We start from the raw sequence: 20,828 nt of genomic DNA on the forward strand, positions 1-20,828 counted from the left end.
ATCATAAGTCAGTCCTACCACTTTTTCACCTGCTTCTGGCACGTCCTGGAGGACCCATGTACTCATATGTGATCTGTAGCATGTCCTTGCGGTAGGTACTCCACAGCACCCGAACTCCATAGTAACTGACCCTGACAACTTCCTGTGGCACCCATGTACCTGCCAGCTGCTTGCCTGGAAATCCCCTTCCCCATCCCATTACATAACCCACACAGTCCTGGGATTATGACAGCAACTGGGACTGCCACAATTACTGTTGCTAATTGATGCAGTCACAGGAAGATATACAGTACTTTATAACTACATTGTTTAGCAATGGAAACTCTGGTCCCGACTGTCCATCTGAATTATAGGACTCTCTCTATTTCAGTGTTTTAATTACTTTAATAGGAGCAATATGAACTTTTACTAATTACCTGTATCAGTATAAAATTAGCTTTTTATATAGTTACCATTTATACTATTGTCTTATTTGTATTTTTCATAGGTTGTTACTTATTTGAAAAAGGAGTTAGAAGAAATATTAAAAACCATCAAAGATCTAATACAAGAGTATGAGAGGAAAAAGGCTGAGAAAGAGGAGCTTATTAAAAAAAGGTAAACAAGATATACTTTTCTGTTGCAATTGCACTTGAGTTTTTTTATCTCTTTGGGGTGTGTGTGTGTGTGTGTGTGTAGTAGTAGTAGTAGTAGTAGTAGTAGTAGTAGTAGTAGAAAGCAAGCCTTCAGGCAGGGGTGAGATTCAAATTTTTTAACAACCAGTTCTGTGGGCGTGGCTAGGTGGGCATGGTCATGTGACTGGGTAGGCGTGGCTTCTTCTTCTTCTTACCAAACCGGTAGAATCCCATCTCTTCCTTCAGGTTATCCAGTTCTGACTGGACACTAAAAGATATAAAATACTATAGCAAATAGTAATTAGAATATGATTTACATTCAAATTAAGTTATAAGCTTAATTTGAAAAATGTTGACTCAGAAGTTGTGTTTTATGAAGCATGACATATATGAACTGGGGTGCAATAATTTGCTCAACAAACCAGATTTTAAGACAAATCATGATTTAGTACAATGTGCAAAACGTGTTGGTGAAAAAGCTTTTTAACATTTTCTTACTTAATCCTTTTAAACAGGAGATGGCAGTATACATTCTCCTTCCATACAGTTGAATTTTCTTATTCACATGCAACATATTAACATGTAATGATTAACATCAAAATGAATACAATGAACCTAAACACATGTGCACTTTACCTTTGATTGATTGTGGAAAGTTATCTAATATACATCTATCGCCTGTCAGCTTCCCCAGTGATGAGTACAAAGTTATTTACCTAGGAAAGAAAAATCAGTAATGGTACTTATGGAAAAGATCTTGGAATAATAGTTGATTGCAAAATAAATACAGTATTAACCAGCAGAAAAATATGGGTGCAAGAAAGGCAAATGTTAGACAGCACCATGTATAATTTTCAACTAATGGGAAGTAATCGATCCCTTTCATTCATCTTTGGTCAGATCCCATTTCAAGTTATATATTTAGTTTGGGCACCACACTTACAGTGTTCAGAGAATTTGGAACATGTTTAAAGAATAATCATGAGCATGATTAGCAGGTTAGAATTGTGAGTCCTATGAAGAAAGATGTAAAGTACTGGATATATGAGGCTTTGATAAGAGATGACTGGTAGGAAGAGATGCTAATACTTTTATTTGCTTCAGAGATTATCATATCACCAGAGTGGTTAATCAATTAATTAATTTGGATTTCTGTGCTGAGCATGAAGTAGAATGCAATGGTTTAAATGTTAAATTTTCTGGTTTTTTTTTTAAAGCCTTCAAGGTACTTCTGATTAATGGCAAATCCAGTGTGAATGTAATGTCCAGTGTTTCCCTAATACCATATTAGTTTATTTAATTTGTAGGTGTTGCATATTTCCCTTTGTGACTTTAGGCTGCAAAAGATGTAAAGGGGCTTGTTAATTTATATCTTGTGTTTTGGCCCTGTTTTTTTTCCAGAAGCCAAAGGATTTGCTTGCAGTCAACGTGTTGTTAGATTTATATTTTTATGAATTTGTACAGTAATGCTGTGAGAAGCATACAAACAGGATATGGGGCCAATATATTTCCCTCATTTTCCCAGCAGCAGGTATTCAGAAGCTGATGCCTTTGTTTCTTGAGTATCCTGCCATCATAACTGACTATCACTGATGGATTTATCCACAGTGAATTTGTCTATTTTTTTTCTAAAATTCCTGTAATTACATCTTGCAACAAGATTTGGATCATCTTTAGCATTAAGAAAACCCATTATTGTGTTCCATATAGGAATATATAGCATCAAAAGCAAATGGTGTGAGTTCTTGTATTTTTAGGCAGTGGTTCTCTGTAAAAAAATTATACAGAATCTCTCTGTTGGCATTTTTATACAACTTGGTTTTTCTAAAAAAAGAAAAATGCTTGTGTGAAGTATGTAAACTGACACAAGATAAACTGTGCTTGATGGCTTCTTTCTGTATAAGAACATGGTGCTTTGATTTGATTATTGTTTTTCAGGCTTTGTCTTCAGGACAGTCTAGTTTCATTAGATACAGACTTCGATGAAGAAAAAGAAAATTTGCTACAGCAGCTAGCGGAGGTAAAAAGAACAGATCGTGCTACTGAGTTTAGAAATAATGGAAATAAAGAATACTTGTCATGACCCTCAGCCCATTTTTGTACCGATTAACTATTTAGTGGGAAGAGGCCAGGGTAGTTCTGCCCCATCCTTTCATTGAAGTGAGCAGTATAGGCAGTTCTTTTATAGGTAACTATGTGCACGTAACTCTGGTTGCTGACAGAAACTTAGGAATCATGCGTAATTGAAGTTTCTTCAATATCAATTCCACTATTGTATACAGTATGCATATTTCTTAACATTATCTTCTGATTTCATTCTTGAAATATAGTCAAATCATTGACATGGTTTCTGCAACTAAAAAAACTTAAAGATGTTTAGAAAAATCGATGGGGAAATAATACCACACTATTGCTGCTAACCTATTAATTGATCCTAATTTCATTTACCTGAGTAGAACTAAATTAATTTAAGAATAATATTTGGTGAAATTAAATAGATGTTAAGTCCCCCTTTGCCTGATTTCATTTTCTTACTGTTGTGGTTCGCCGGTAGCCGGTGCAGACGGCAGCGGAATCAGACAGTGGGGAAGAACGGGGACCAGTCAGGGAGTCTGGAGAGGACTTGGACGAGGGTCCTGTGTCCGATGAAGAGATGGGGCCAGGACCATCTGGAAGTGGGGTGCTGCTTTCAGAGCCTTTGGGGTCTGGCAGCAGTGAGGCAGAGGACCCGGGGAGCCTGTTCCCAGTGCACGTGTGCGCAGAGCTACTAGAAGGCGAGAGCAGCTACTAGAAGGCGAGAGCAGCTGAAACAAAGGGGGCAACTCGGGAGTAAGGCTGGGAGGTGATTGTCCCTCCCATAAGGTATAAAGGACAGGCAAAGATGACAAAACCTTTCCAGGAAGCAAAGTAGTTTCATTGGTTCCAAGTCATCCTTGAAGCTCTTTGCAGTTTGGTTGGTTTTTCTTGTACTTCAGTTGGTTTCTTTTCTAGTTAATTTGATACTTCTGTTTTTGGCAACACTTCACAGAACTGAAAGGTGTGTGCATATCTTGGGGGATTGTTTGAGATTAATTCCAGCTAGGAATGAAAACAATTCCCAGCGTTGCAATAAAATAGGTTTTGGTTTTAAAACAAGTTTGTGAATAATTACGGTTTACTTTACGAAGCCTGGGTCAGAACACTTACACTTAATCTAAATCTTAACCTTAGCTAAACTTTGACCCTTATATACACGAGGTACACTTTTAGAAAATAAAAAAAACATGTTAAAACAACAACATAAAGCTTTGTTTTGATTAGTGATAAAGAACAACTCCGTTTACATTTTCTTTTGTGATTGCCTACCCATCGTTTGAAAGAGTGCCCATAACTAACCCTAAAATTTGAAATATGCTCCAAACCCTAATCCTAAACCTTGCTCAATCAGTTTGACTCTTTTGCATTAGATGCTTTGCTACATTGCTATTGCTGAATTGCTATTTTGTTGTTTTGTAGTGAGATTAATTCTCAATACCCTTCAAAAAAGCAAAAAAGTAACTGATTTCAGCCAAGAAAATTAATTCTATAATCAAATTATTATTTTTTCCATGAAAGTCGATATTTTTTTTGCTCTTTTCAATGCCATTACTCTATTTTCATTCACGGAATGCAGCCAACTTAAAATAAACCAAACAAGATGAATTTATACCATAAGTTGATCTTTTTGTTTTTAATTATCTCTTTATAAAAACAAAAGTATAAAAAAGAACTAAAAAATCAGTAACAATATTACTTTAACCATGGATAAGATGAAAAAAGTGATTTTGATATGAATAATTGTAAAGCATCAAAACTAGGCAGCTTTCTTATGGAATCATTTAAAGTATATTGATACATTCACTCCTGTATCAACTACATAATGAGATATTTATTTTTAGTGGCTTTACTAACATTGATAGTCAAACTATGTCAAATAAAATGACAGTAATGAAACTAACGATGAAACTATCTGCTAACAACGTCATGCTCACAATTATTCAACATATTAGAATGAAACAGATTTTAAAATTGAATTCTCATTTCAACTAACATATTTTACTGAATTTTATTAAACCAATTTTTATTTTTATTTTATTAAACTAAATTTTATTAAACCCTTCAAAGTCTACTAAATTAGTTTTATATATATTAACTGTGACATGATATGCTTCTTATTGGATAGGCTATTTGATTCCTCCCTTAGAAAGATGGCTAAACAAATTCTTTGATGTCCAGAATAATTACATAATTTAAAAATAAAACTGATATAGAATTCAATTTTAACTGGAAACTATCCTGTATTATGACTTAATACATGGATTTGTACCTCATCCAAATTTAGGTTTTTTTTTTCTATGTAAGGAATCTATATTTTAACTTCACGGGATATTCCAATTAAAATAGATTCTTGGTATTAATTTGGTTTATAATAGCGTATAATTTCAGTCATTTATACTGTGTTGACTTTGGTTCCTAATGTATGTGTATTCTTAGTTTAAAACTTGATAGTGTTTTTACCTTTTAAATTTAATGCTACGTTCTTTGTAATTCATAAGTTTAATAGAATAGCAGAGTTAGAAGGGATCATGGAGGGCTTATAGTCCAATTCCTTACTCAAGCAGGAGATCCTATACCATTTCAAACAAATGATTGCCCAATCTCTTATTAAAAACTTCCATTGTTGGAGCACCCACAATTTTTGGAGATAAGCTGTTTTATTAATTAATTATTCTCCCAGGAAAATTCTAGGTTGGTTCTCTCCTTGATTAGTTTCCATCCATTGCTTCTTGTTCTGTCTTCATGTGCTTTGGAGAACAGGCTGTTCCCCTTTCCTTTGTGGCAGCCCCTTAAATATTGGAACACTGTTCCAATAAAAAAACACTGTTTTTTTATTGGCTGATTTCTTCAGTATACAACTGTCCAAAACAGTAAAATTAGGAAAACAGGTAATATTACATCTAACATATGAAAATGTGTGCCACTTAAGAGTCATCAAAGAAATTGGACAACCTTATAAATGTAAAGCTTTCAATTGAAAATCATAAAAAACATTTTTTAAAAATTCCTAAGTTTAAAAATCTATTTCTAAATTAAAACATTTGTAAAACATTGTGAAGTGTGGCTGTGATGTTGAGTTAAAATTGTTTATATATTTGATTGATTGAATTATTGATTGACTGATAGAGAAAGCTTGATGTTGCTGAATTAGAAACAGGAGACTGTGAGTTCTAGTCCTCCCATAATGGGTGTTAAATCACTCTTACCTAGTCCCACTCTCTGGATGATCCTCGCAGCTCGAAGAGAAATGGCGTGTCAGGTAAGAACCAACGCCCATTTACATCATAGGTTGAGGCTGTGGGGAGTTTTGCTCCCTTTTAATCATCTATGTTACAACAGATGCAGATACATTTGTAAAATATATTTAATGTGTTCATATTTATTTTTTTCAAATATAAAAGTGGATTAATTTAAAACTTAAATGGTTTATTGACAAAGATATTTTTCAGGGGGTAAGACCTGCTTTAATAATACCTTATAATCTTTTGGAAGGCATGGGAATGTGAATGTTTTTAGAACCATTAAGCTTTTAGTTAAATAAATCATTCTGGGATTTTTTGTAGATTGACCGGAAACTGCAAGAACTTCAGGAAGTCTATCAAAAAGTCAAGGAGGAAAATGATACTCTTAATATGCAATACCAAATATTAACAAGTGAAGAAGAACATTTTTGTTCTGAAAGAGACAAGCTAGCAGCAGAGTACGTTAATGCTTCAACTTGTTTTTAATTCCATAGTACTTAAAATTATAATAAAATTGTTAGGTGCTTTCGAGTAAACAGCCCATGTCTGAACTGCATAATAACCTAAATAGGATCTCGCCACGTACAAGGAGTGTTATTTTTATTTAAAATCTGTATGTCTGAAGTTGTCAAAATTATTTTAGCATAATTATTTTACCATAATTCATATATCCATCTTGTTCAAGGAAAAAAAATACTTTGTTCAAATTATCCAAGGGTAGCCATTCTATGCCTTATATTAGGTGTGTCAGTAATTTAACCTAAGCAAGTACTCCTGTTTTCTGTTAGGAAATATATCTCCTATAATTATAATGTTATTTTTATATTTTTATAATTTTAAAATATTTTAATCTTAAATTAATTATAATTTTAATGTTAATTTTATTGATTATATTTTACACCACCCAGAGCTCCTCTCTGAAGGAGATAGATGGTTAAAAAATAGGAAATATAAAAATATATAAGAGCCGCAGTGGTGCAATGGTTAGAATGCAGTACTGCAGGCTACTTCTGCTGATCACTGGCTGCCTGCAGTTTGGCAGTTCGGGTCTCACTGGCTCAAAGTTGATCAGCCTTCCTTCCTTCCAAGGTTGGTAAAATGAGGACCCAGATTGTTGGGGGCAATAGGCTGACTCTGAAAACTGTTTAGAGAGCGCTGTAAAAAAGCACTGTGAAGCTGTATGTAAGTCTAAGTGCTATTGCTATTGCTATATTATAGGAAATATAAATAAATAAACAAACAAATAAATTCCATGAGCCGGTGTGGAGTTGGTTAGAACAGCCAGGAGTTCAGTGCTGACCAGCTCAAAGTTGACTCAGCCTTCCATCCTACCAAGGTCGGTGAAATGAGGATCCAGATTGTTGGGAGAAATATGCTGACATTGAACCACCTAGAGAATGCTGTAAAGCACTGTGCAGCGGTATATAAGTGCAAGTGCTGTTGCTATTGCTAACTATACTTAGCATTCAACTAGTGACAGCATCTTGCTAATGTTGGCTGATCCCCAAAAGAATCAAGCCTGGTTAGTATTTGACAGAATACCATCAAGAAATCCCAGGTCTGTAAGCTAAGTTGGGATGCCAAAGGACATCCTGGAGGAAAGCAGTGGCAAACTACTTTCATATAGTAATCTAGAAGATACATGGATTATCCCATGTGATTATGGGCAATCTTTACCTTTTAAATAGTTTTAACATGGAAATTGATTCCCAGGGGGAAAAAACTGCTAATAATTCCAAGTTGATGTTTTCAAATTGTTGAATATTGCTAATCTGACTGTTAGTTAAGGATGGCTCTGAAGGCAGAGTTGTTGTGTCTGAACAACAGTGACTGTCTACAGTAGGAACTGGTAGTACTACTGCTAAATGATTTCATCTGAGTCCTTCCTCCATGGAATAATGTTTACTTGAAAACTTCTATATGAATTGGGAAAAGGGATCCTGGAAGTCTATGCTAGGCTATCTGAATAATTATAGTAGGAAATCATGTTTTTGACATTCTGTATCCTGTATTCTTGTCATTTTGTGATTATCTCTTCCTGATTGTATGAACAAATTACCCTCTATTTTCTCAGATTTTAAATATTTTGATTGGAGTAATTCTTTTCTTAATCTCAGTCTTTATGTATATATTGGAAAGCTACCCTAGAAAAGTACATTTTTCCATGGTTGGCTAGTCATTTGTTTAATAAAATGAAAACATGTAAAGAATTATTTTATAAATATTGAATTAAGTCTCATTTTTCAAATAGATTTGAAAAGTTATCCAATTGGCTCACAGAAAAGCTTGACTATATGGCAAAGCGTGTAATAGAAACAAAAAATACACAGGAGGAGCTGGATGAAATGCAGGATATATATGAGTAAGTTATTGCATTTCTTATGTACAAATATCATGCTAAAAAGTGATTTTCTATTTCTTAAGTTTCTGCGAATCAGAAATGTAACAAGAACTGATATACTGTAACTAAGGAGAAAGATTTGCAAACCAAGTTGTTATAAAACTAGATGAAAGTTCAGGCAAAAGTATAATTTAGTTTCATGGAATTGAAATAAATGTTCAGTTTACAAGATTGTGTGCAAAGGGTTCCAGATAAAATATACATTCTTGTTGCATTTGAAATCAGGAAATATACATTTGATTATTCATTGTTTAAAATATATATTTTTTAATTTGCTGGTTGGTTTAAGTCTGAAAAACGTAAAACAACACTGCATTATACTGCACATATTGCATCATTATACATTGCTGCAGATAAAATGAGATAACCATTTTTTGTTGAAAAAGAAAGAAAAAGAAATTGCTACCAGTTAATGGAGAGTTGCATTTACCATGAAGCACTTTAGTCAGACAGCTGACAAATTAGGCAGACAGCTCTTTCTATGTACAGTATGAAAATGCTATCTATTGCTCATATGTCTCTCCAGCAGCTCTTCAGCACTTTTCTTACTAACACCTAGGACTTAAATATTATTCCATTGTCTCTTCCTCCTTAGGAAGTGAGGGTTAACTCTGTGTTTTTGTTTTTGAAAAAAAGTACCTCAATTCCAACTTTCTGTTTTCACATATTTAAGAGGTAGAAAGATCAAAAGCATCTGTTAAGCCCTGTACCTGGCAAACCAAAGAAGCAACAACCATACGGAATTGTGAAAGGCATCCAATGCTAGTCAGGGATTAAAAACATAATTTAAAAAACTTTAACTTCTGAGACAAACTTATAGTGAGTCAGTTTAGTCTGAATATTTTTCAGATTCTTCTCATAACCACCATATCTGGTTCGGTTGCCTCTTACATAAACTGAGTTCCTTCCCTTCCTCCTTCCCAGTCTCTCAGGATCAAAGAGAACTTCCTTAACATGCTGATTGGAAAAAGATAAACGAAATGTCCAGTTCCTAAGATTTGTGTCCTAAGTCTTTTTTTTTTTTTTGCCTAAACCTGAACTACAACATTTTGTGAGAATCTAGCTTTCTTTGTTACTATTAGAATGAGAGCTAGATCAGCTATAACATAATGACATAGTCTGTCTTCTTTGTTCATACACACAAACATGCACACATATACACAAACATGTTCCCCTAACTTTATCCCCAGTTTTCATTATCCCCATTTTGTTATGTCACATATCCTTCCAGTTGGGTCCCATACATGTCTGTTTCTCTCTACCAGGAGAACCATTCTAAATACTGAATAGATTAGTATGTACTTCTTCTGATGGTAGTACCCATTTAGTCACTCATTTAACTTGAAAGTGTTTGAAAAAATTATTAAAATTATACAATTATCTTTAATAATTAAATTAACCTTATTGGCCTTTTTGCCCCAGAACATATAAAACAAGAGTTACTTTCTAAGTAAGATAGGTGGTCCAGTGGTGGGATTCAATTTTTTTTTACTACCAGTTCCGTGGGTGTGGCTTGGTGGGTGTGGTAGGGGAAGGATGCTGTAAAATCTCCAGTCAGAGACAGTATTTGCTGGTTCTCCAAGCTACTCAAAATTTCCGCTACTGGTTCTCCAGAACTGGTCAGAACCTGCTGAACACCACCTCTGTGGTGGTCCCTAATTTTGATACATAAATAAAATAAATAAAATGCTGTAAAACAAAAAATACATATAAATCTTTTTATGTTAGTTGTAAGATTTATTATAACAAAAGCATTGGAAAATTAAAGTACATCTTTATTTGCATAATCATAAATGTGGGGAATAGGAGTGTTCAAAATATTGCTATATAATGAGTAATTGGGGAATCCTTTAAGGATTTTTTTAAATTCACTCTTCCACTTAATTCTATCAACAAAGTATGAAAGGGACTTTTCATAGTATTGCATATTGATTATTTAAAATTCTGTGTTAAAGTTCCTTTTTTGCATAAGGTCACTTACCCCAAAAAGAGAGATACACATTGCTTCTTAAAATATATATATACATACATACATGCATGCATGCATGCATGCATACATACATACATACACACACATACATATCCCTAATTTATTAAGGAGGATTGATTTGGCTTAGTTTGATTTCTATTTATTTATTCATTTAATCGGTTTTTTAATTTTCAATGTTTTGTTGATCATGCTATGTTAAGTACAACTGAAAAAAATATACTTGTTTCAGCTCTACACATAGGAACTATGCAAGAGAACTGGCAATTTTAGAAGCAACAATGAAAAAAGAAAGTGATAAAAGGTAGAATATTCTGTGAAAATTGTTATGAAGTGACAAGCAAAATTGGGGTCAATTCTCTGTACGATGAAAAAAATGTATACATTTGCAATACCCCAGATATTGCCAAATAAATGCTATTTATATATGTATAATATGTATTTAGTTAGTTGTGTTTCCTCGAAAATAAGACCCGGTCTTATTTTCTTTGGGGCTCCAAAATAAGTACTAGGTCTTGTTTTTGGGGATGTCTTGTTTTTCCCATGTACTTTAAGAGTACCTGGGAGGCCCACTTGTTGTTTGCTCAGGGCTGGGCAAGAGGTTCTGCAGTGTGCTAGTGCCACTGCCAGGGCAATGTAGCTGCTGCTTACCTTGAGGCCCCCATAGCCAGGCCATTCACAGCCCGATACCTGTCTTGGCACCAATACATGGTTCCAATACATCATTCAGCCTCCTGCTTTATTGTGCTCACCCAACTAAGCAGAAGACAGGCAGGTGGCCACACAAGGTCCTGCTGGATGGGGAGGGTGGAGCCTCTGTTGCAAGGCAGGTGTTGGGGGCATAGATGGCCTGGCTGCGGGCGACCTGAGGTAAGCCGATGCAGGGCACATGGGACAGCTCCACCCATCCGCCTCGCCTCAAGTCTGCGGCACTACAAGCAACCAGACAGAATGGGCGAGGGCCGGCTACTCATTAAAATAATATAACCCCTACCCCCAAACTCAGTAGAGCTTAGTTTGGGGATAGGGCTTATGTAAGGATTATGCATGTGCAAAAACATGGTAGGGCTTATTTTCAGGATAGGTCTTATTTTGGAGGAACACAGTATTTATTTGAAAGTACCATGTTTCCTCAAAAATACTTTATTTGTATGCTGTCTGTTCTGAAAGCTTTGGGCAGCTAACAATCATAAAGATCACTAGATAACCTTTCTATTTTTAAAAAATAATAAACTACCAAGTAGAACTTGAAGTAAATTCAGCCTCTTTTATTTCTAATTGTGCCCTTCAAAAATGGCTTGTTCAAAACTGAGTTCATTCAAAACAATAATATGAGAGACACCGTTCATTGAAAACACAAACTGATCTCCAATATTTCAATGGGGGGGAATCCTGGTGTTCTGAGCCGTGTCAGCACAATGCTTACACATCTGAGTTTGGCAAAATTGGTTTGCAAGGTAGCCCCTGAACTAGAGATCCTGGCTTACCTACAGCAACATGAGCCTGTTTGGGGTGTAACTATTCTTTAGTGATATGCACCATCATAAGGGAATGCTGTATGTGGCATGGTATGTCAAAGGTTATAACTTTCTTCATCTCACTCAAAATGAAAGTCTTGATTGACTGAAGCCATAATACATGGTGGAGACTAATATTGTGGGCCTGTCTGTTGACAACCATGATATATTAAAATTGTGACTTGGAGTATTCGAAGAGTATAGTATAAAGAGAATGAAATAAAATAAAGATAAAGCTTGTAAAATTAAGAGAAGCAAGTAGAGTGCATAGAACTGAGTGAAAGTGGTCTGATCATGTAGAATAGTTGATGAATGGAAGTGAAGGTGTAGATTTAGTTATAGACATACAATTATTTTTTTCACAGTTAAACACCACATAGTTTGTACAGTGAAAATACAGATAATCCTTGACTTACAACCACAATTGAGCCCAAAATTTCTGTTGTTAAGTGAGACATTAAGTTTTGCCCCATTTAAAGACCCTTCTTGCCACAGTTGTTAAGTGAATAACTGCAGTTGATAAGTTAACATGGTTCTTAAGTGAATCTGCATCCCCCATTGATTTTACTTGTAAAAAGGTTGCAGAAGGGGATCACATGACCTTGGGACACAGCAACGGTCATAAGTGTGAGTCAGTTGCCAAGCATCTGAATTTTGATCACATGATCATGGCGATGCTACAAAAGTTGTTAAGTGTGAAAAACGGTCATAAGTCACTTTTTTCAGTGCTGTTGTAACTTTGATGGTCACTTTTCATTTATTCAATGATTGTGAATTGTGTTTTCTCCTTTGCTACTAGAGAACAGTTGCAGATCGAACTTGACAAAATTACAGCCCTATATCAAGATTTACTGGAAGCCAATGAAAAATTTCTGAACGAATCAAAACAAAAACTTGAGGCTATGAAAAAATCCTATAACAAGTTAAAAAAGGAGGTATAATACCTATTAGGGTACTAACACCAAAATCACATTGTAATATAGATTTTCTACAGATGTGGCATTTTGAAGTCATTTCATTCATATATAGGATGAAAGGTTACAATCACACTCGTTGGTGTAACACAGAAGAAAGGATTTCAGGGAAGGGTCAGGACTGATTTTGGATCCAGTGCAGAGTGATCAAAAGGCTTAATATAAGCCAATGAACAAAGAAAAATAGATTCTGACATTTAAAACAAAAATATTGTTGGAATAAAGAGAGAGGTAGACAAGATTATAGCTGTATATTAATCCTCTGCACTTTTTCTGTAATGCTAGTTTGCAGCATTTGGGTGTTTGATTTCTGACATAAAATAACAAAAATTTGATTTAGAGTTGCCTGCAACTGCATGTAGGGGTCACCTCACACCTACACTGTGAACGAGTTGATGAGTAAGCATAGGTTGCAGATGGCTGCAGATGGCCTGATGTGCACACCTGCTAAATCCCAAAGTGCAGAGATGAATGTCCTGCATGCTGATTGGTTGATTCAGCTTCCTGTCCTGTGTTTTGCTATGTGATTGCCTTCTAGCCAGAATGTTACATTTGCAGTAATATAAATGAAACCATCCCTGATCGACAGAATGTTCCTTGGCGTGCAGTGCTGGAGAAGTCTGCTCGACCCTTAAGTTGAATGAAAATAGTTTAGGGAATGAAGAGACCAAATTATCTTTCATTTGAATCAATGAAGAGGTCCACTTTCTCAGGAATGAGAAATATGAGAAGTAGGCTTTGCTCCCCTTCTGAAGCCTGTCTTCATTTCAGATTGTTTGCCAGGCTCCTGAATATGCCTGAAAAAAAAACTTCATGCCATGATGGCACAAACAGGCATTTAGAAAAGTACTTCAGTTGATACATTAGAACTACTAGAGTAAATTCTCTCTCAATATTTGATCATTGAAATAACTGCAATACAGAACAGAATTCATAGCAGAAAAAACCTTTCTTATTAAATATTGTTTCCATAAATGCCAAACCGATCTGAAATCTCAACATCTGCACATATACACTTGCAAATTATTAGAACAGATTTATGTTGCTTCTTTCTCATATTTTCTACAAATAGAATGAACGTCTCAGTAAAGAAATAAAGAAGCATACTGAGCATCTCAAACATCTCACTTCCAAGCTGCAAAAAAAAGAAATCAATTATAAGAAGCAAGCTGCTGATTTAACAACAGAAATTAAAAAAATTGAGGCAAGCGATCTATATTTTGATACATTTTTGTAGCTGTCTTATGTTATGAAATGCGTTTGACTATAAATACATCATTAGCCATCCCGTTTAGAATTAAAAGGGAATAGAAGTCATTTTTTAAAAAATCAGATGGCTAAAGAAGGTGGTAGGAGAATGTGCTTGTGAATCAAGAGTTTGCATTGGTTTTAAGCCACTGGAGTGGCTTGATTTGCTTGCTGTGGGCTTCTAGGAGAAGCATTCAGTTTTCTGAAGCATTTTGATGTGACGTTCCTTTAAATAAAAGCTTTAAAGTTTAAAGTAAAAGCCATGCCTTTCTTGGATACCAAGTTGACGCTAAATTCAAAATGACTGGAGAGAGAACTAGAGAAAAGAAGCCAGAAAGAGCTACTAAAGTTAGGTAGAAGTCAGAATAACAAATAGCAGTAATTTATCTAATCAGTTTATTTTATTCAGATATAAGCACAAATGGTACAACTGGATTTTGAATTACTTTAGTTTTTTCTATTTCATTTCAAATCCAGATTTCTCCTGTAACATATGTCAGAAACAGCTGCTTGTTTTCCATTTTAATTCCCAGCATACCAGTCAAGCATAATAGCTGACTCAGATTTGCAGCCAGCAGGAAATGGAATGGAGAGACAGTGGGGTCAATGACCCCTCCAAAAAAGATCAAATTGTGTTAAATGGCAGGAGAAATTTGATTGTTCAAGTAAGAGATTTTTAGAAGACAAGGATTTGCTTGTGGATAGGGGAATATTAAACCTGGTGACAGGTGGGGAATCTACTAGGGCTTCTAGGTAGAGAATTGAAGAGGTGGCTTGTTGGGGTTGTAGCCAAGACGTCTTCTGGAAGAAGAAACAGCTATGAAATCTAGATGATCATGTTGAGCGTTCCAAGGATTCTGAATCTAGCAATGTTCTGCAGGCTGGAATTCACCTCACAGGTGATTGCATTGTACACACCAATAGGCTTCCAAATGCACTTCAGAGTGCTGGATATCAATTACCGTATATACTCGAGTATAAGTCAACCCGAATATAAGCCGAGGCACCTAATTTTACACAAAAACTGGGAAAACTTATTGACTCGAGTATAAGCCGAGGTGGGAAATGCAGCAGCTACTGGTAAATTTCAAAAATAAAAATAATTAATTTGGGAAAGCGATCTCACTATCATGAAAGGTTTAATTGATTCACTAACCCAAAAGAAGATGATGATGACAGCGGGAGGCAGGAGTCACTCTCTTCCCCTCCTCGGAGGCCCCTGAGTCAGGAGTCACTACCGCCGGCGCGGCCCCAGTCCCGCCGCCTCGGGAAAGGAAAGGCAAAGCGCTTTTGCCTTTCCCTTCCCAGCTGGGGCTGTTGGGAGTCGCTGCCGCCGGAGGCCGCGACTCCACACCAATTTTTTTTCAGAGGGAATCTGACTTGAGTATAAGCCGAGGGGGATTTTTTCAGCACAAAAAATGGGCTGAAAAACTAGGCTTATACTTGAGTATATACAGTATATCATACGGCTAGGTTATCTAAGGGACTGCCTGTTTTTTATGGTCTCTGTCTAGTAAAATCAAAAATGGTGGGTGTTTTTAGTCGTTTTCATATTTTAAATCATTTGTAAACTGCTCAGAGTTTCAACACATGCATTTAATTAATAATAATAATAGAATTGGTATGTGTTAGATTCCCTCAAAGGCATGCCTTTTCTGTTGTAATGCCTACCCTAAGATATAATATTCCCAGCAATCTGTATATCTCATCCCGATGATGTTCCACAAGTCTTCAAAAACTTGGTTATGCCCAGGGGTGGGATTCAAAATTTTTAACAACCGGTTCTGTGGGTATGGCTTAGGGGGTGGGCTTGGCTTGGTGGTCATGTGACTGGGTGGACATGGCTTGGTGGTCATGTGACTGGGTGGACATGGCTTGGTGGTCATGTTATTGGCTGGGTGTGACCAACTCAATATCACTCACATCGAGGCACACATCTCCTCACCTGGCCTCTCATGACTGTGGGGATGCTGCAACAGTCGTAAGTGTGAAAAATGGTCATAAGTCACTTTTTTCAGTACCATTGTAACTTTGAATGGTCACTCCACACAAGCAAAGTACCAGCAAAGGAGGGGAAAAAAACTCCAGAGAAGTTCCTGAGACAGGAAATCTAGTCCTGCCAAGAATGTAATAAGGGTTAAAGGAAAGGCAGTTTCTGTAAGCAACACCAGAATGTTTCCTTCCTGCCTTCCTTACAGGATTAGGCCAGTAATTTCTTCTAACAACCGGTTCTCTGAACTGCTTAGAATGTTAACAACCGGTTCTAGCGAATAGGTGCGAACTGGTAGAATCCCACCCCTGGTTATGCTCCTTTTAGGATAAAGTATATATGGACCCCTGGGTTGGTTATTGTGTCATTGTCCAGATGCCTAGATTCTTTTTATTGTTTTCCTACTCCAAGAATAAGCCATTCAGAGTCATTCTGCTGTTGGATGGTTTCTAAATCAGTCAATCAGATGATAGACAGAGTAAATATTAATCAGTTGTTGTATCATATTAGAATACTAGGATGCTCATTACAGAAGTATAAAGTCTATATATAAATTGTTCATTATGTTTTCTTTCCTAAAAGGAAGAATACAACTCTAAAACAAAACGTATGGAAGAAATGGAAGAAAAACTACAAGAGAATGTTCCCCTCGCAGAAGAATTACAAAAAGAATTAGAAGAAATAAGCACCAATTATACAAAGCAAAAGGATCTCTATAATGGTATATATAGGAAGTTTTATCTATATAATTCATCAAAGTCCAAAAAAAGTGCAAAAAAAGAAAAGCATCCAACTTTAAATAGTTTTCTTCTTCCAAATGTTAATCTTATTTACCTGAGTGTTGGAGTCTTATATTCTGCCTATCCCAGGGTCAATACATTGCCATCTCTCTATGATAAACATAAGATTTTGCATAGTAGACATGTTAGTTTTAAGAGTTGTAATTTTATTTTTTTAACAGTACATTAGATTTCATTGAGTATTTTATTTTTTTCTAGATAACATCGGGGGGGAAAGTCACACTGTAGACCCATGTCAGTTCTGGCTGCACAGGGCTTCCCAGGAAGTGATCAGCCACAGTGTGTCTTTGGTACCAAATTTGGTCTACTTTAAAGGGCTACCTTGCAAGTCTGAATGCACTTCCACTTTTTCTTTATGAGAACTAGAGAGAATCATGTCTCAGACATTTTTGCTAATTGTATTTCTGTTCTCTGGACTCAAGATTTATTTTATCTGATTATTGTATTGTTGTGGCTGTTTCTCCTGTTTCTCAAATTTCTTGTTTCTGCCAATTACATTATGGGACTGTCTTTTTCCTCCAATTTCCTCTAACTGATCAGATATGGAGGAATTGTTGAGGTCTAGGCCCCAGCTTTAAACCACTGTCACTTTGTAGGACCTAGGAGACATGCCTTGTGTGCCTACCCTATAGAATTGTCATTCCTAAAATCCATATGGCTCCAACCTTGTTGAGCTTGTAAAACCTAACCTGTCTTCAGGCCCTGAGAGACAAGGAAGGGCTTGTTCCCTGATAGTTATCAAGTACAAAATATGTCTGTGTCATTATCCCCTGATGCTCATCATATATCCTATGGAAGCATATATTGCTATTTGATTTTGGTAGCATTTTACTTGAGATTTTAAGCCTATTACATAAGTTACTGAGACATTTTATGATGGAGATGACATACAAACCAACAAATAAACAATAAACAACAAGTAAATAAATATGAACCCAAATACTAAGGTTATCAAAATGCATTTTTTTCTGAGTGCTCCCTTTCTGAAACACGTTGGGTAGTTTCCAGTGAGAAGACTTTGGTTGTGTCTGATGTCTGTTTACTTTTATTTGGTGCCAAATGAAAATCGTTCCTCCTTCTCTTTTAATAGAACACACATTTAAAATTTGTGATAGTGCTAAATGAGACAGCTACTACATAGGCTGTATTACCATGTTTTCTCTACATTTATTTTAGATTTTGCAGTAAGTTCCATATTTAGGTTAGATATTGTGGACACAAGTGGTTTTTTTTTATTTTTTTATTATGCAATTTTCTTTGTTATATATAAAATTTCTGTATCTACAATGGCAATGTGCTGCCTGGGTACAATCTATTTTAAATACAAGTAATAAATCTTATACATACAATAACTATAATTATTATTGTCAAAATCTATTCACCATGATCTTCACTTATCCTTAAAACATTTCCCATTATTTAAATAAACATGCTTTTCAGCTTTATCTACGATTGGTTAATAATATCAAACATTATAAATATCATATGAACATCACATTTATAACCGTTATCCTCTAATTCTGTTAATCATGTTTATTTATCCTAATTATTCAATATTTCATTATTTAGTTGCACATTTATTTCATCTTTCTTTACATGTCGTCCTACATTCTAAGTTTCTAACTTCTGCTTCTATTTTCTAACCATTGATAAAATAGTTCCCAAGTTAAAAAATATTCTTATCCTTAATTTTCAATGTTAATCTATCCATTTCAGCATGGTACAGGTGTTTTTTTGTTTAGTAGATTGGCCAATAATTTTCACTAATAAGTAATTTATAAGTATTCTAAATTATTTCTTTCTGATTTTGTGGGTTGTTTCCTGAACCCTTCTAACAAGCTGTGTTACTGTAGCTTATATTCATTTAACTTTTTCTCCTCTGCTTATAGAATTACAAGATGAAGAAAGTGCACTTAAAGTAGGCATAGAGCAATCATTAAGGGAAATTAAGAAACTTGAAAGGCAAAAGGTAAGAAGGCATAATATTTGCTTCTTATATTATGTTACTTTCTATTTGTGTGTTCCACTTAAACCTTTTGTTTTTAAAAAATAATAATTTTCATTAGAGATTTTAAAATTAGTCAAGGTATTACAAATTGAAATATGAAAAAAGAAAAGTACAGACAGAAAAAGAATATGAGAAAACAAAATGAAATGAAAAAAGTAATATTTAAAGAAGTACATTCCAATCTCTGTTCAATAAGCATAAACATAATTAGTATTTATTTTCCTCCTTTGATATTACATAAATCACTTCTTTCCATATTATAACCCTTATCTAACCACAAATTCAAAAATCATTACGTTTTTGTTCAGGATCAGCAAACAATCCATAAACAGTTCAGAACGTTATAAAAATATTTATTTTAACCCTGATCAAATAGGTTAATTCTACATTCTTTTGTTTTGCTTCTAATAATTTTAACCTTTATTTCATTAAAACGCTCCACCCAAATTTTCTTTCTCTCATCTCAGAATTTTTTTGTGGCTTTAACAACCCTCTTTTGCAAATCCAATAATCGGTCATTACCCATCACCACTTGGGTTATCATTTGCAAAGTTATTTTTGTTTTAATTATTTAAAAAGTCTTATAGCAAAAGTCACAATATTTCAAATATTAAATATTTCCAATTTGTCTTTTTGTAATTAATTTTTGCCTTCTTTTTGAAATAAAGGGTCACTCACCTTATAGTTTTTCACACTTACTGCTTGGAAGATTTTTTTGAATGTTAAAAAGGTTATATTCAAAACATAAGAAAGTGAAGCTTGATGAATACAGGGCCCATACATTCTGCAGAGTGCTTGAAAGCTTGATTGTTTTTCTTGACTTCTGGCATTCAAACCCACAAACTGACTGTTGTGCTATGGTCTCCTCATAAGAGCAGCCATATAATGCACAAGTGGGCAATTTCTCATCCTTTTCTTATTCAAAAAGACGCCACTGGACCAGATTTGTCATTGTTCTTGGCCACGGTGTTATTTCTGTTCCTTTAGAAACATTTTACCTTTCCATTCTCTCACTTGGAAGTTGGCTCCACTTACACTTTTTGAAAAACAAGGGGCCACAGAAGATGGAATAATGATGCAAATTAGGTGAGGCTGTTTTCCCTTTTACTGCATGTTCTTTAAGTTAAATTTACTATAGAACATTTTTATGCATATTATGCCTCCAAAAGATAAGAAATTCTGCCTCAAATTTTCAACAGTAGTGGGTCAGTAACTGTTCTGAGACTCCAAACAGGCCTTTAGGCACACATGTAGACAGAACATATTCATTCTAGCAGCCTACACCCAGATAAAATAGGCATTAACCTAAGGCAAACTATCAGGCAGAAAACAATAGCCTATCAAGGAACTACCAAAGAGAAAACCACATTCCCATGAAAACTGGTAGGGCAAGCTGCTGCATATAAATAGGAAACAAACTCCACTCTTACTTGCACTGGTGATATTACCAAGTTTTGGTAATTAAATATCTGCAAAAAGTTAAGAGAGCATCAAGGATTCTATAAAAGTACATCAAAGTGAATTCAAGGTAGCATCCATTCTCTAAATAACTTTTTTTTGCTGATTGCAAGCTGTAGCTTGACAAATTATTGGAGAAGATATTCATCCTTATTCTCTGTCACTTGCTACTGAGTGAAAAGCTGACACAGATCAGTACTGGGAAATTATATCAGTGGTGATTAAAACTAAGTACTGTGTTAATTATTACATTAATCAGAGATATGGTGGTGCAGCAGCTTAAAGATGTTGGATTTGTTAGCTGGAGATGGTCAGCACTCCAGCAGTTCGAGCCCAAGGCATTGCATGGTCAAGTGAGATCTCATCATTTGTCCCTAGCTCCTACCCACCTAGCAATTCAAAAGCATATAAATATTTAAGTGGATAAATAGGTGCCACTCTGGTGGGAAAAGCTAGTAGCACTCCAAGTGGAAGCAGGAGCTGGTGCGGAACCTACTCAGATGCAAGGTGAGG

The 20,828-nt window shown here is 35.2% G+C and overlaps 1 protein-coding gene across 3 annotated transcripts in view; it reads left to right on the forward strand.

Annotated features, from left to right (window-relative positions):
• Window positions 1–20,828, forward strand: part of CCDC175 (coiled-coil domain containing 175) — a 36,606-nt gene that overhangs the window by 8,870 nt on the left and 6,908 nt on the right. For all 3 annotated transcript variants that reach the window (XM_087952343.1, XM_087952342.1, XM_087952344.1), the window contains exons 7-15: window positions 488–597; window positions 2,553–2,634; window positions 6,254–6,390; window positions 8,184–8,294; window positions 10,553–10,624; window positions 12,637–12,772; window positions 13,884–14,015; window positions 16,632–16,770; window positions 18,739–18,818. In XM_087952343.1, coding sequence (XP_087808469.1) covers window positions 488–597; window positions 2,553–2,634; window positions 6,254–6,390; window positions 8,184–8,294; window positions 10,553–10,624; window positions 12,637–12,772; window positions 13,884–14,015; window positions 16,632–16,770; window positions 18,739–18,818 — 999 coding nt within the window. The remainder of the gene's footprint in view (window positions 1–487; window positions 598–2,552; window positions 2,635–6,253; window positions 6,391–8,183; window positions 8,295–10,552; window positions 10,625–12,636; window positions 12,773–13,883; window positions 14,016–16,631; window positions 16,771–18,738; window positions 18,819–20,828) is intronic.

The sequence above is a fragment of the Notechis scutatus genome, chromosome 1, assembly GCF_049901735.1.
Source record: "Notechis scutatus isolate UNSWTSFEM ecotype Mainland chromosome 1, rNotScu1.2, whole genome shotgun sequence".
In the NCBI taxonomy this organism is placed as follows: Eukaryota; Metazoa; Chordata; class Lepidosauria; order Squamata; family Elapidae; genus Notechis; species Notechis scutatus.